Consider the following 15295-nt stretch of genomic DNA (forward strand, 5'->3'; position numbering starts at 1 on the left):
GAGTGGGAGGGGCTGGTGCGATCACCCTCCCCAGCTGGAAGCCAAGTTGAAATGGTGTGTGATCAGCTGGGGCGTGATCAGCTCTCCGCAGCATTTTCACTGTCCCCCTCTGTTCCACCCTCAGCACACCTCGTCACCTGTGGGGAAGTCACAGCATGTCACCTTCTTAGAAGCTTCACCCAGTAAGAAACTGGTGGCTTGGGATTATTGTCTGCAGGGAAGTTTATTATTTCAAAGATTTATTGGTCCATGTCAGTGCCTGAAGTGTGAGGGCAGGGGTGGGGGGGGTGGTGGAGGTGAGTGGGTAATGGGGCAGGGTGCAGTGATTGCTGGGAAATCTCCCAAAAGACTCTAGGCACAGAAGGAACGCCAGTTAGTCCAGTCATTTTGTTCTTTTCCTTTCCCTTTTGGCCTTCCCGAGTGGTTTGTGTCCCCTCCTCCCCTGGGTGAAACTGCAGGTCCACACCCTTCTCTCCTGGTTTCAGGTAGCAGGCTGGGATTGTGGGTAGTGTAGTTCACCCCCCTTTGATGATTTCAGGCTGGGCAGGTCTTAGGCAGAAGGGGGAGGACTTCGAGTCCCAGAGAGCATTGTGAGCAGGAGCTGGTAGCCACAGGACAAGGTGTGTTTCAGGGGATTACTGCCTGCCTCTTGCTAGAGCGCCTCATTTTTCTATCCTTGGCAAGCAGGGAAAGCCGAGCAGGCTCCAGGTTTGTCCACTACAATCATGTCCTGATTGGTGCCTGGAGTGAAGCAGCTGGGGCTGGTTTCCATACCTGTAAGTGTGTCTTGTTTGCCTTGAAAATGCCATGCTTTTCCTCTCTGATCTGAAGCTGGCACCCTGGAGAGAATGGGGTCATTTCCAGACAATTCCTGAGCCTTCTCCATAGTAGGTTGTTTGTTTTTTCTTCCACAGGCAGAATGGAAAGTCATCTCCAAGGAAGCTTCTAGAAAATGAATCCTGATCCCTTGAGCTAAGGGAAGGTGTGTGAGACATGAGAGGTTGACTGCAGGCATGTCTTATGGGGCTTCTTTCTCTGGGTTTGCTTTCGGAAAACCAGAGAAGACTGGAAGGTTTCAGGCTTGCTGCTGGAGCAGGATCTTGAGCCCTTGTGCACAGCTGGTGTTTATTCTAATTCATTCTGATTTTAGCCTTTATGACAGACAAAGGAGGGTGGTAGAGATTAGTCCTGCCCACGTGACTCATACCTCCCTTTCCCTTTTTCAGGAACTTCCCCCTTAGAAAGCAAGTCTAAGGTTCAGAGCCATCTTGGATCATTCACACACGTCCCATCTCCAAATTACAGTCCTATGTGTCATTCCAGGTGTCAAGGCCAGTTCCTGATCAGATAAAGTCATAATAGTTTAACATTTGGATTACAGGGTTAATTGAAGGGAGTGACTGTCTAACATGGTTCCAAACCCTTCCCTCTGGAGGCACAGCATTTCATTGAGGAGAAAGTGATGAACATTACTGCGACCAAATGATTAGTCCTGCCTCATGGCCAACTCACTCGAGAAAGGTGAGATCAAAACATTACTTATCTTGCCTGCTTCCAATTATCTCTCCAAGTGTAATCTAGGGATAGATGATTACTCATCTATTAAAAAGATGAGAGGGTTGGATGAGATCTCCATAAGCCTTTCAAACCCTGGGATACGAATGGAAACAAGTGTGGATCTGTGATTTCATTAGTATAAGGAACTCCCAGGTGAGGAAACTTCCTTTCCCTGACAAGTGTAGATTGGCACCAGGTCTGCAGCTTTTGGTGTTCGAGTGACTTTCCCAGAGTCACATAGCCATGATGTGGCAGAGGTGACATTGGAACCCAAGTCTTCTCTATTTGAGGCTGGATCTCTGGCAAGTCTTACAAGATTGAGAAAGCATTGAGCTGAAAAGATAATTTTCTCTAGATGTCACCTTCTTTTTTGTCAAATGAGGCACTTGGAATGCATGATCTTTTTTTTTTCTTTTTACATTCAGTGTTTCTTCATAGCAAGCAATACTGAATTGGTTGGTGGGGTCTGGCATCAAATAATCCTCATTATAAAGGGTTCCAGAGTTTTCTGGACCATGTTTCATTTAACTTAGGAATTCAGGAATGCCAAGCTTTTAGACAACTGTGTGCCCACAGTTAATTATTATCCATACTTCAAATTAATTAAGCAATTCTAATGGTGGAGCCTTATCAAGTTCAATAAGCAATGGCATTTGTTTTAAGCTAGCTATCTAAATTCACTTTGTTAATACTACCAATACTGTTTAGTATTTCAGTATCCCAAGTCTATGATTTCTTCAATGTGAGTACTTCCTTGATGCTACTAAAGCGACTTTAGATGGTCTTGGAGAGTTTCCAAAGCTGCGAAATTTAACATCCTGTAGCTGAGCTGGTGATTAGCCTCTCCAAACTTTTCTAGGCTATTTTTCAGTCCTTGGACAGCAAATACACTCTCTATCAATCCATAAGACAGTACTTGAAAGACTTAATAAGGGTTCATTCATTCATTCAGTCAGTCAGTCATGATGATTTCCAGATTTCATTTGGAATATTTCACCTGGGCATTTCAACTTGGCTTCCCCAGTAGGACTTGGGCTTTTCTGGAATCACACTGGGGAGTCCATGGTCCCCTTCTCCCACCAGTTCTATAATGGTACATTCAAGTGAGGCTTTAAGGCAACTTTAGTTGGCTAAGAATTTATTATCCTTGAGTATTTCCACTTAGGGATTCCCATGAAACTCAGTCATAGAATTTAAGAGTCCTAAGCAATTTCCAGAGTCAGTTAAGTCCACCCTCTTTCCCTATCCCCAAATAATCCCAAGGGTGACAACCCAGCAAATAGCCATCCAGCTTCCACTTGAGGACCTCCAACGTGGGGCAAACTATAATTTCCTCAGCCAGCTAATTTCACTTTTGGACATCCCTAATGAAGAGGAAGTACTACCTAAGAACAAGCCAGAATTTGCTTGTTTTGAATTTTGTAAAGCCTATTGCTACTGGTTTTGCCTTCTTCACACAAATAGAAAAAATTCAAATAAAACATTTTGAAAATATTTCTTGCAGTCACATCCTTAGGATTTTTGATATCTTATCACAGGAGGAACAAAGGGGAATTAGGGAAGACTTATGGAAAAGAAGACATTTGAATTTGGCTTTAAGGTAGGAATTCGGTTAAAAAAAGGGAGAGGGAAGACTTTCTAGGCTTAGGCAACAGGGAGCACATGAGCATGGAGTTAGGGAAGTAAAGTCAAGTTGAACACATGTCAGATAATCCCGCTAACCAAAAATGGGACATGCCACTTAAGTGCCCCTTCAGTGGGGGTTTCTAGGTAAAGGCTGGATGGCCATTTGATGTGTATTTTGTGATCCGATTCATCTGTTTTATTTTGTAAGTGATTTCCTGTCTCTCCCTTGGTTCAAATTTCTCCCCTTAGCTGTGCCTGAGTAATTAGTCACAACTTGGTGATAGGAGTCTCCTAACGCAATAAGGCAGGGCCTTGGATGGCAGACACACAGGCCTGAAGCCTTTCCCATGTGACAGGATGTGTCAGGGCTTCAGCTCATTTGGTATAGTATTTGGTAGCCCAGGGACACTTCCATCAATTTTATGAGGAAGAATTGGAATGTCATGTAGTAACTGATTAAGAAGATAAACACATCATTTATAGCATTTCAGAGGCAGAACGGGCCTCGTCAGCCAAGTCACATGCCAAAAGGCATCCTCCCGCTGACCTGCTTGATGAGGTCATCCAGCCTCTGCCCCCAAATCTCCAAGGTGGAGGATCATATAACAAATAACAATATCAAAATCAACAATAACTAGGCTTTTCGCCAAAAATCCCAGGTCAGCTCCCACATTGCCTTTGGACGGGAGTCAAAGAATAGTGTGACAGGAACAATGGGGACTAAAGACTGTACCATTTCCTCCTGTCTTCTGTGAATGGGAAGAGGGGCACCTACCAGAGAGAGTGGCAGGAGTGTGGAGTTTTCCTGGGAAAGCTAGGCTTTAAAGAGGAGCATTAGTTAAAAAGTTGATGAATTCAGGGGAGATTGTAGGGACCACAACTCAAAGGTTGAAGTGGAGTAGACGTGACAATGAATGGCTTTGGTTCTGATGGACCTTGGCAAGGACTGAGAGAAGCTCAGATTAAGGAGAGGAGAGCTTTGGATGAGTAGCTTTTATCTGGAGTAGTAAACCTGGATGGGGCAGCTGGGTGGTGCCATAGTACCAGGCCCGGAGTCAGGAAGACATATCTTCCTGAGTTCAAATCTGACCTCAGGCACTCACTAACTGTGACCCCGGGCAAATCACTTAACCCTGTTTGCCTCAGTTTCCTCAGCTGTAAAAATGAGCTGGAGAATGAAATGGTAAGTCACTCCAATATCATTGCCAAGAAAACCTGAAATAGGCTCACGAAAAATGTAACATTCCTGGAAAATCATTGAACAGTGACAGAAACCTGAACGGGGGGGGGGAGGGAGGGAACCAGAAGAGGAGGCTTTGTGGAAAAGGTAACACCTGAGGAGAGGCTTAAGAGAAGATCATTTTGAGTGACCACGTTCACAGAGTTTTCACAGCGGTGAGAGGCAGAGTCTGGGGAGGGGACGATCGTTTCATTTGACTGTAATGTAGAATATACAAATGCAGTGACAGGATATGAGGCTGGAAAAGGAGGTTGGATCCCTCTCAGGGACCAGGATCAGGAGCCCAGTGGCAATAGGTGATTCACTGAAGATTGGGAGGGCAAGAAGCTGACATGGCCCGAGACATGCCTTGGGGAGATTCTTTTGAGCACCTGTGTGGAAAGTGAATTGGAGGAAGGTCTTAGAGGTTCTAAGAGGCTCAGCAGAGAAGTGATGAGGGCATGTATTGAAGTGGCAGCAGCATTATTAGTAGAGAGAGGAAATGGATGCTTGACATCTTGAGGAGACTGAATCCTTGGCTCCTCAATCCTTGATGGGGGTGCTGAGAAAGAGGGAGAAGAATCACCAATGACTTATGTAGTTTGCTGTACTCTTGGGACATTATCAGATCCAGTTTACTTATGGGTGACCATTCTCCTCCATCCTCCTTGTCCTGACTGTCCTCCTGGCTCTTCAGCTCTCAGCTTTGGCATGCTCTGGGCCCCCTCTCCATGCTTTTTGTCTAATTTTCCCATTTACTGTTTAGATATTTCATACTGTTTATTCTCCTTAGGAACACAGGGAAGGAAACATGGTGTAGTGGAAAGAATACTGGCTCTCAAGTCAGACACCCTGCATTTAAATGCTGCTTCTGACAATTTCTACTGGTTTGACCTTGGCCAAGTTACTTAACTGTTGTGCCTCAGTTTCTCCATCTATAAATTGAAGGGGTCGGATATGACAGCCTCTAAATTCCTTTCTATTTCTGAATCTCTGATCCTGTGATCTTCACCAATACCATATTAAATCATCCAGAAAACCCTTGTGAAATGATATAAAATGACATAAATGACCATAGAGCCATATATTTTGAACTGGAGGGGACATTGCAGGTCATATAGTCTAACCTCCTCATTTTATTGTTTTGGGAATGGAGGCCCACAGAAGTTGTGACTTGTCCAAGGCCATGCAGGTACTAAATGTCATAGGAGATTGGAACCCAGGTCCTGTGGCTCTAAATCTGTTACTCTCTCCATTGTCATAAATTGCCTGAAAGGGTAGTGGTTGACATTGGAGGTGGTGTGGGGAACAGCAGTCTGATCATCTTAATATGGCTCCCATTGGCTCTTGTGGCTGTTCTAGTGCTTAGTCCAGTGTCCCTTTTGCTCTCCACCTGATCACTTTCTGCCTCAGACTTATATGCATTTTTTTGGTAGATGTCAAGCTTACTCATCCCTGAGCTGTACTTGCAACAGGTCCAGAATATCCCCCTGCCTTTGTCGCTCTGGCTGCTAGGTCAAGGGGGAATCTGACCATCTCCTGAACAAGCTTGACTGTGGCTCCAGCAGGGCAAGCTTTCTCTGTCTTCTTTCACGTGTATGTGTGTGTTAGATGTGTGTGTATATATATGTGTATGTGTGTGCACATGTATGAATAGAAACATATATAAAACATACACACAGAGTCGTGTGTATGTGTATATATACATCTATCTATATACACATATGTATATCTATATACACATACATATACATACATGCATACACCTATACATTCAGGACTGAGTGTAGAGGAGGTGGTGTGGGGAACAGCAGTCTGATCATCTTAATATGGCTCCCGTTAGAGGAGGAAAGGAGCTAGGGTAAAGCTCCCTGGTTGTGAGATAACCCAGAAATCAGTTTGGTTCAAATTTTGACACAATCCTTATTAGGCAGCCATTTTCTTCAGCTTTATTATTTTTCTCTTATGTTCTCCTTTAAGAAGGTGTGTAGAATGGGGTAAACAGCTCTTGAGTTGGAATCAGGAAGACCTAGCTTCAAATCTTGCCTCAGACAGGCAGTGTGTCATCTTGGACTAGTAATGAATCTTTCCCAGCCTCAGCTTCCTCATCTATCAAAAAGACAGGTTGGACTCAACGGCCTCCAAGTTCTGAGTTTCCTTATTTTTAAAAGGGGAGAAGTTGAATGAAATTTTCACCACTCTTTTAGCTCTGGGTGTCTATGATTTGATTGACTGCCATGGATGTACAACAGCCCAAACTCACAATTCCCTTAGAAATTACTTTGAGGCTCATAGGTACTTTCCTTGTCTCAATTGGTCCTCAGAATTCTGCAACTATTTCCTTTGCTGTGAGTAGCGCGGTTTCCATGTTGGGTGATAAGTCTGTGCAAGTTAGTTGTTACTGCCTTTAATCTCAATCATTAAGATAATTAGCCCCCATTTCTCTATGTATGGCTAGCCAACACTATATATCTAAGCAAAAGCAGACCGTATATTTCTCTCTGGATGTTTTGTAGTGGTGAAAAAAAGAGAAAAATATCATATTTGCCTAGCCTCCTTATCCTGTGAAAGATCACTGCTCTGGGAGTAGACAATGAAATAAATCTGTGTTTTTTTTTTTTCTTTCTGATTCTGGTTGTCCTTGGAATATCTTTTGTAGCTTCTCCCCTCAGGCTTCTCTTTTTCCTCACTCTCTTCCCCCATCCCTCAGACTCAGCAGACAAAGGAAGCAGTGACCAGCAGCCATCTTTATTGAATTGAAGTTTCTTAAAGGAGATGCCTAGAAATAACATGGCTTATATTTAAGTTTTAATTTAGTTTGCCTTTTTCCCCATTGTGAAAGAGGGAGTACAAGGAATATTTATCCCCTTTTTACAGACATAGAAACTGAGGTTTGTGAACTTTAAGTAACTTACTAATGGCCTCTTGGGAGTGTCAGAGACGAGATTCAAAATCTTTTGGCTCCGTATCTGGGACTCTCAGTGCTACCCCCAAAGATGTACATATACATTGTCTCTTTTATTCCGAAGAATGAACAGTCCTCATTTATTCTTAATGTGAATTTTTTAGACCATTTTAGAGCCAGAAGAGACCTGAGAGATTATCTGATTTTATCTTTGCATTTTACAGATGAGGGCTGGATAAATTAAGTGATTTACTAAGCTATAAACTTCAGGAGGTTCAGAGGCTAAGTTCTACTCTTCTTTGTATAGTGCTCAGTACCTGGAACATGTAGGCACTTTCTTCAGGGATTAGGAAGTTGAATTGATGGTTCACTTTTCAATTACATAATGAGTTAATCACAAACCCAGAGCTATCCTTTGGGTTTTTTGAATCTCAGAGTACTCTTCATTACATTATACTGTCATACCCTATACAGTTAAATAAGTCATTTTCTTTATCTATTATTTCTTTATTTATTAAAATCTTCATTTTCTTCTACTTGAAGAAAGAACAAGTTACCATTTCCTGACCCTACCTTTTAATCCATGCAGCACAAGCAAAAAGAGATTTCATGTAATTGGATTTCCACACCAAATATAAAACCACAGGATTATCCTTTCCCTATAGTAGTTTACCTTTTGGGTGAGTCTTACTCGCCTTTCCCTGGCTTTTTGACTTTGCAGTTAGGGAATTTTATAGTATTTTATTGCCATTCCCCTCTCTTGGTTGCTACAATGTAAGTTTGTTGAAGGATGGGCATGATAAATAGAAAAGAGGGGGGAAAAGGAGATGAGGTGAAAGAGCTGCAAATAATCTTCATTGATTTAATATAACTACAACTACAAAACCATTATTATAGAAATAAAGGAAAGAAAATAATTGGAAAGAAATTCATTGTGCATGGCTAGGTCATGCCAATGTAATTAAAAATGATATTACATAAATTAATGCCAGTTCAGTGCCAATCAAACTACCAAGGAAATGCTTTATAAAACTAGACAAAATAAAAACAAAATTTACATTAGGATTAAATGATGATTCCTCATTCTCAGAAATAAAAGTGACTTAATGTTTACATTAGGGCAGCTGGGTGGTACAATGGATAGAGCACCAGACTTGGAATCAGGAAGACTCCTCTTTCTGAGTTGAAATCTGACCTCAGACACTTGCTAGCTACGTGATCCTGAGCAAGTCACTTAACCCTGTTTGCTTTAATTTCCTCATCTGTAAAATGAGTTGAAGAAGGAAATGGCAAAGTGCTCCAGCATAGTTGCCAAGAGAACCCCAAATGAGGTCACCAAGATTCAGACAAAACTGAACTACAACAATAGCAACAAATGTTTACATACATCTTTGAGATTTCAGTTTTGTTTTCCTCTTTCAATCTTTCTTTTAATATTGCAAATGGTATGATTGCACATGTAAAGGGGATCAGTCAGCATCTTGGTGGGTGAAAGTAGACCATGCCTAAATTATCCCATGTTTCTAAGGTGGGGGCTCATGTAAGATGAGAGTGAGAATCTCCCCCAGTGTACCTGAGCTTTCATGCTAATAATTTTTTCAGCAGTCTCAAAGGTTTGTAATATGACTCCATAAACTAGACCATCAGCAACTGATTTCTGAAAACCTTTTTTTTTTTTCACATAGAACATTGTGTTTTGAACAGTCACTGAGACAGAACACTTGAGGTTGTTAACTGAGATTTAAAGTGATTCCTGGCACTTATTAAATATAGATTCTGTTTCATAACATGTACAATCTCCTGTTAAATATAGGATCTGTGTTCATAGTTTATTATTTCCTAGACTTTTCCAAGGACCCTGTGCTCCAGCTCTTAAATGAAGTCTTGCTCATATAGGTCCTGTTCCTAGATCCTTTTTCATTGGCTTTTTATTTACTTATTCCTACTATTTTGTTCTTGGCTGCATATTGATATAGAAAATCACAAAAGAACACAATCTATGTTGTATTGTATTTTTATTTATTTTGTTAAATATTTCCCAATTAGATTTTAATTAGGTTGAAAACATTGGGGAGTTTTGAAGGCTTCAAAGAACCAAGGGTTTAACACATCTGATGTGGTGGATACAGAGTCAGCCTTGAACTCAGTTCAAATCCTGTCTCACCTGTATACTGCCTATGTGACCCTGTGAAAGTGTCTTAAACTTTCACTTCTACGGAATGGAGACTAGATGTTGTAGAGAATGTGCTCACCTCGAATCAGAGGGAGCTTCCACATTTGGGAGCATCAATAAAATCTCAAGTCTACTTCTTTTTTCCATAGTCATGTTTGTTCAAATCCTCCAGGGAGTCTGGTACATCACTAATATGAGCCCTCCTTCCAAGGATGCAGATCATGACCCAACCCTGGCTTCCCATCCTGTGCATCTCTTCTCCTGGTCCTCCTTTGACACAGGGTGAGAGACTGATAATTTGTAGTAACTTTCAGAGTTTTATGCCTCCTCTGTAGTCTGTCTGGTGCCTTGATACAATGTAGAGGTGGCCTTGTACTTTTGGAAGTTACATTAACAGGGAAGGAACTCTTGGCAGATTCTACCAAATTGAGCCCAGTGACTGATAACTGATTCTAAGATGAGTTCACCTCTCATAAAGGTCTTTCTCTCCCTCTCACCCCTCTCTCTTTTTCTCTCTCACCGTCTCTCTCTGTCCTATATGTGAATTATATATAACATAAATATATGCATACAATATGCTATATAAGGTATACCATATATAACATTTACATCATATATAATGGTAATATATAATCATATATTTATATATTATTCGAATTTATAGGAATAAGAGCCACTCCACGAATTGGTAGATGATCTAAGGCTATTCATAGGCAGCTTAAGAGAAGTAAACCAAGCTATTGTTAGCCACTTTAAACATTATTCATATCACCACTAATTATAGAAATCTCAATGAAAGCAGTTCTGAAATTACACCTTATACCCACAAGACCAGCCAAGATGAACATAAAAAGGAAAATGACAAGTATTGAAGGGATTGGGGCAGGAGCTTTGGATATTTAATAAGTCATCCCCCCAAAAATTGTGTGTGTGTGTGTGTGTGTGTGTGTGTGTGTGTGTGTATAATTGCACAGTGGTATATATCCTTTTAGGACTATATTTGAAAGTAATCAAAGAAAGATGAAAGGTCCTAATACACAAAAAGTATAATATCTCTTTTTGTGGTGGCAAAAACTATAAACTAAATGGATATCCATCAATTAGGAAGTGGGTGAACAAAATATCATGTATGAATAGTGGGATCTTATTGTGCTGTAGGAAAAGAGGAAATAGTTGATTTCAAGGAGACATGGAAAGGCTTGTATGCAGAGTGAAGTGAGTAGAATCAGAATAATTTATGTTACAATATCAAAATACAAAACAAACAAACTGATGAAGAATGAAGTAAGCAAAACCAGGAGAATAATTTAGGTAATGACAGCAACGTTGTGAAGACAAACTACTTTGATAGCCATAAGAACTTGGATCAATTCAATGACTATTCATGATTCCAGAGGACCAATGATGAAACATGCTATCTCCTGACAGACATGATGATAGATTTGGGGCATAAAATGACAACGTATATCTGTCTATGTATCTATCTGTGGTTATGTATTTATGTATCTATCCATGTATTTATGCATATATCTATCTACCTACCTACTTGTCTTCATTTATTCATCTATCTTTCCAATACTTTCTCTATTTTTCATGGAAAATGGGAAAATTTGTTTTGCTTCACTATGCATATTTGTTACCATTAATTCCCTACCCCCTAACCCAATGGGCTAAGGTTAGAGGTTGAATATATATATATATATCAAAACAAAACATTATTTTTAAAGGGAAAAAAAAAGAATGAACCTTACTCGCTTGGGAAAGGCTCATCACCAACTTGGTCATCAGATTATAGAGGTTTTTTGACCATAGAAGTTCTTAAGTTAGACTGGTCAAATGCCAGTTTAGCAATCTGCTACCTGGGTGAGATTAAACATCCTATGTAAGCTATCTTGTCCTTACTTTCTCCATCTATAGAATTAAGAGGTTGGACTGGATGACTGGGCATCTCTTCTAGTTCTCAATTTGTGATCTCTTTTAAGATAAAATAATGGGGCTAGCTGACATCAGATTATAGAGGTAAGAAACAATCACTCTGAATCTCCCTTATTAGCTGCATAGTCTTGGGTCAGTCAAACAAACCTCACTGGGTCTTAATTGTCTCATCTGCACAATGAAGAAATCGGAACAGATGGCCCTGCATTGAACTCCAAGTCTGTGTTCCATTTGTTTCTGATTATAAACACTTTTTTGAGGGGTGACCTATTTTGGAGGAGCATGGTCCCACATCAAGGAGTCTTATATTTTTGGTATTTAGGTACAGTGTGAGATGGAGCCTAGAAGACGTTGGATGGAGAAAATGTAAAAAAGAGAAAGAGGAATGATTCCTGACTTAGGTATTCATCTTAATTCTTAGAAATCATTTAAAGCAATGGGGATCATTGGCAAGAAAAAAAATCCTTTTAATATATACCATTCCAACTCTTTCAATGTGATGAGTCACTCTGAGGATGGAAAATATTAGGCAAACACTAAGTTAATAATTAAAATATGATGATATATAAGAACACTTAGAATACTGAAATCCAAGAGGAATCATTTATTTAAAAATATATATGTTTTGAATCCTTTGACATCATTCTCATCATCTATGATCATCAGCTGGATCTAATGAGATAATATTGATGTTTGTTGAGTGTGGCAGTCTTGAAAATGGTTTTAGTTCATTTCCATATATTTTAGACTTGGTTTCCAAAGAGCTGTGCAGGGGATCAGAAAAATAAAAAATCTTTAGGGACCATCTAGTCCAGTCCATTAATTTTTCATTTGAGGAAACTGAGGCCAGAGTTTTAATTAATTATCCATGGTCAAAAACAAATTATGGAGGTTTGACATAGTTCTCTTATCCTCTCAGCAGGTCATTCACTGGTTTTCCTCCCACATACTGGACTGCTTTGTCATGAAATGGCATTTGTTTCTAGCCATGAGTTCTTTGGGGACCAAAGGCCTGATTTAAGTCCAGTCAAATTAATTTTCCAATGATACCTTTTTTTTGGGAAACAAGTTGAGTCACAAGATTAACTTCCAAAAATGTTTTGTCTTTTGAAATTTGGATGGCAAGTGATTCAAATGGAGATTGAGACTACATCATTTATAGTAGGGTAAACTGAGGAAGGCTGGGATTTCTGTAGTTACCAAGGTCAGGCTGTGGAGTCAAGACTCTGACGGCCTTGCTCAGGGACAGAAGAGGGTAGTGGACCACTTCAAAGCCAGAATGTACACCTTTGATGCCCTTTTTGACTTTGACCCAACAGTTTTCCTCCCTCACCCTTTCCTTCTCTCTGTGCTTTGAACTGACTAATTTTTGACAATACTTAACATTTATATAGCACTTTAAGATGTACAAAGCATTTTATACTTATCCCCTTTGATTGTTACAATAGCTCTGTCAGGTAGATGCTATTTTTACCTCAAGGACAGTTTAAAAGAAACCTGGTAAGTTTTGTATGAACTGATACAGGATAAAGCGGAGGGATCCTGGAGGGCAATTTAAATAATACAATGTTGCAAAGTTGGACAGCTTTGATAGACCTTTGATCATGCACCGATTGTGGAGTAAGTTTTCTACATGGTGGACAATCCAGGATCATGTCTCCTCACTCTTTCATTGGCTCCCTTCTAGCTTGGGTGTACTTCCAAGCTGGGGGGAGAAAAAAGAATGGAAGAATGTTAGAACGTTTTCCCAAAGACACACGACCAGCTTCTGTATAAAGTCTAGCCTATCTCAGAAGGCTTGTCTCCCTCAGAAGGAGACAACTTGAGGCCCTTGCACATGGAGGCCGTTGATGTATCAAGGATTTTGTCATCCAGAAAGCTGAAGGAGAAGTTGTGATAAGGTCTTGATAGTATCTTTGTGTGTGCCCCACTCCCTGAGAGTCCTTAGCTCCTAGATTCAGATGGAAAAAATGATTACAATCGATTTTACTTAAAAGTGTGTTGTGGGGACATCACTACCCTCACTTCCAATGGAAAGTTTTTGATAAACTGGTGATCATCCAGAGAAGGACAGCCAGGGTGGGGAATAGCCTTGAGATGGTTTAGCTGCATCAAGTTCTTACATTAGCTTTTCATAATTTTTAATGTTTGATTCAATAAACAAATAATAGACATTTGTTCAGCAGCTGCTATCTATTGTGCTCCAGGGAGGTATACAAAAATGAAACAATCTCTTCCGCCCAGAGCTGAAATTACCATCACATCTTCCATGTCCTTGCATTTAGCAAGTCTACCACCCTTTTGAGGGCCTTCCTTGGGATGCCTTGATTTGTTTCGGATACAACCTCCTGTGTGATGGATGTCAGGGTGCTTTCCCACTGGCTTTTCAGCCCCTGGTTTCTCGGACTGCTTTTTTGTGGTTCGTTGGGGTAAAGAGGAATGCTTTCCTTAGCTTTGCTCAACTTTATGCTCAGCTCCACACTGACTGACAAGTGAGATATAGCCTTCCACATTTCATCTGCTGTGCGCTTTTTGCCCAGCAGATGTTAATGCATTTCTAAAAATGCCACACCAGACAGTTCTGACTTCACAGCTACTGAGCATTAAGATTTATTTTCTGTCAGGGAGGACACAATATGGAAATTGTTCACCCAAGTGTCTTAATTTCAAACAGATGAACCTAGCCCTGTGGGTGTTGAGGGATGCTTATTGGCAGATTTCAGGGGGCTTTTTTATTTTCCAGAGAATATCCAGAACCTGGTAGTTTATTTCCATTCAACAGCACTAAGCTAATAGCTGTCTTGGTGAGGAAAGCCTAGAGCTTACTGTTCTTCCTGCAACGATGAGCAAAGTCCTGTAGAAAGAAACCCAGGCTTCTGGATGGGGGCCACATGACCTTCCTGGGTGGTTTTAATTTGCATTGCTCTTTGTTTGAATAATTTGGAACATGTTTCCATAGAGTTGTTGATATTTTATATTCCTTCTTTTTCAAAGTGTTTTTGTCCTTTGATGGATTATTATTTGTAGAATGAATCTTTCTAATAAATTGTGGATGATAGGCTTTTCCTATAGATATTTGATCCACATCTCTTCTTATTCTAGTTATTTTATTTTTATTTATGCAAACATTTTAATATTATGTAATCAAAATCATCTATTTTGTCTTTTATAATAATCTCGTCTACCACTTATCTGATTGTGAATTTTCCCTCTAACCACAGTCATAAATGAATGAACCAACAAATGAAAAAAGCATCCATTAGGCACTCATGAATACTGAACACTGTGTTGCATTAGTGATAGAAAAATGAAAAAATGGCAGGTGGATGCCTTCAGGAAATTTCAAATATCCTTTAATTACCCCCAAATTTCTCCTAGAAATGAAGGCCAACTTTAATATTCAATTCACATTGTTATATGACTGTGGATCATGAAACACAATAATCTCTGAACTAAGGATTAATATCATAAATAGGGCAATGGAGTAGTGCAGGAAGATGTACATCATAACATATGAGAAACATAGTTCTATATGCAGGTTAATTTAGTCAGTAATGGGGCATGTTGCAAACATGAATATTAATTATTCTGCAATCATTCATGACTTCATTTTTTTCCCTCTCATAAATGTCGTATTATAATTGTATTTATAGAAGTCTTCTGTAGGTATTGGTAAGTTAATAGCCAGAACATTTTAAGCATCTTGCAATTATTTAAAATGAAGCATTTCCATTTTTTTGCCTTTCTTTTAGTAATATCCCCAAGTGCTGATGATCTATTTGAACTTAAATCGTGCCTTGCTAACTCACTAACACTATCAGCTGTCTCCGTTTGTTTTCTTTGCTCATTCTCTAGAGTTTTCTAAGGAGCCCCCGCCGCC

At 40.0% G+C, this 15295-nt stretch overlaps 1 protein-coding gene across 4 annotated transcripts in view; it reads left to right on the forward strand.

Annotated features, from left to right (window-relative positions):
- Positions 1–306: 306 nt before the first annotated feature.
- Positions 307–15295, forward strand: part of MACC1 (MET transcriptional regulator MACC1) — a 91983-nt gene continuing 76994 nt past the window's right edge. Inside the window, exons 1-3 of one of the 4 annotated variants that reach the window (XM_069088748.1) lie at positions 309–776; positions 915–982; positions 1382–1521. In XM_069088748.1, coding sequence (XP_068944849.1) covers positions 1500–1521 — 22 coding nt within the window. In that variant the 5' untranslated portion in view covers positions 309–776; positions 915–982; positions 1382–1499. Of the gene's footprint in view, positions 777–914; positions 983–1381; positions 1522–15295 lie in introns of all 4 variants that reach the window. The other 3 variants (XM_069088746.1, XM_069088749.1, XM_069088750.1) reach the window with 3 other exon arrangements.

Source organism: Petaurus breviceps, unplaced genomic scaffold (genome assembly GCF_028583685.1).
Source record: "Petaurus breviceps papuanus isolate PSGF00001 unplaced genomic scaffold, PetGlider_PUasm1.0 185, whole genome shotgun sequence".
Lineage (NCBI taxonomy): Eukaryota > Metazoa > Chordata > Mammalia > Diprotodontia > Petauridae > Petaurus > Petaurus breviceps.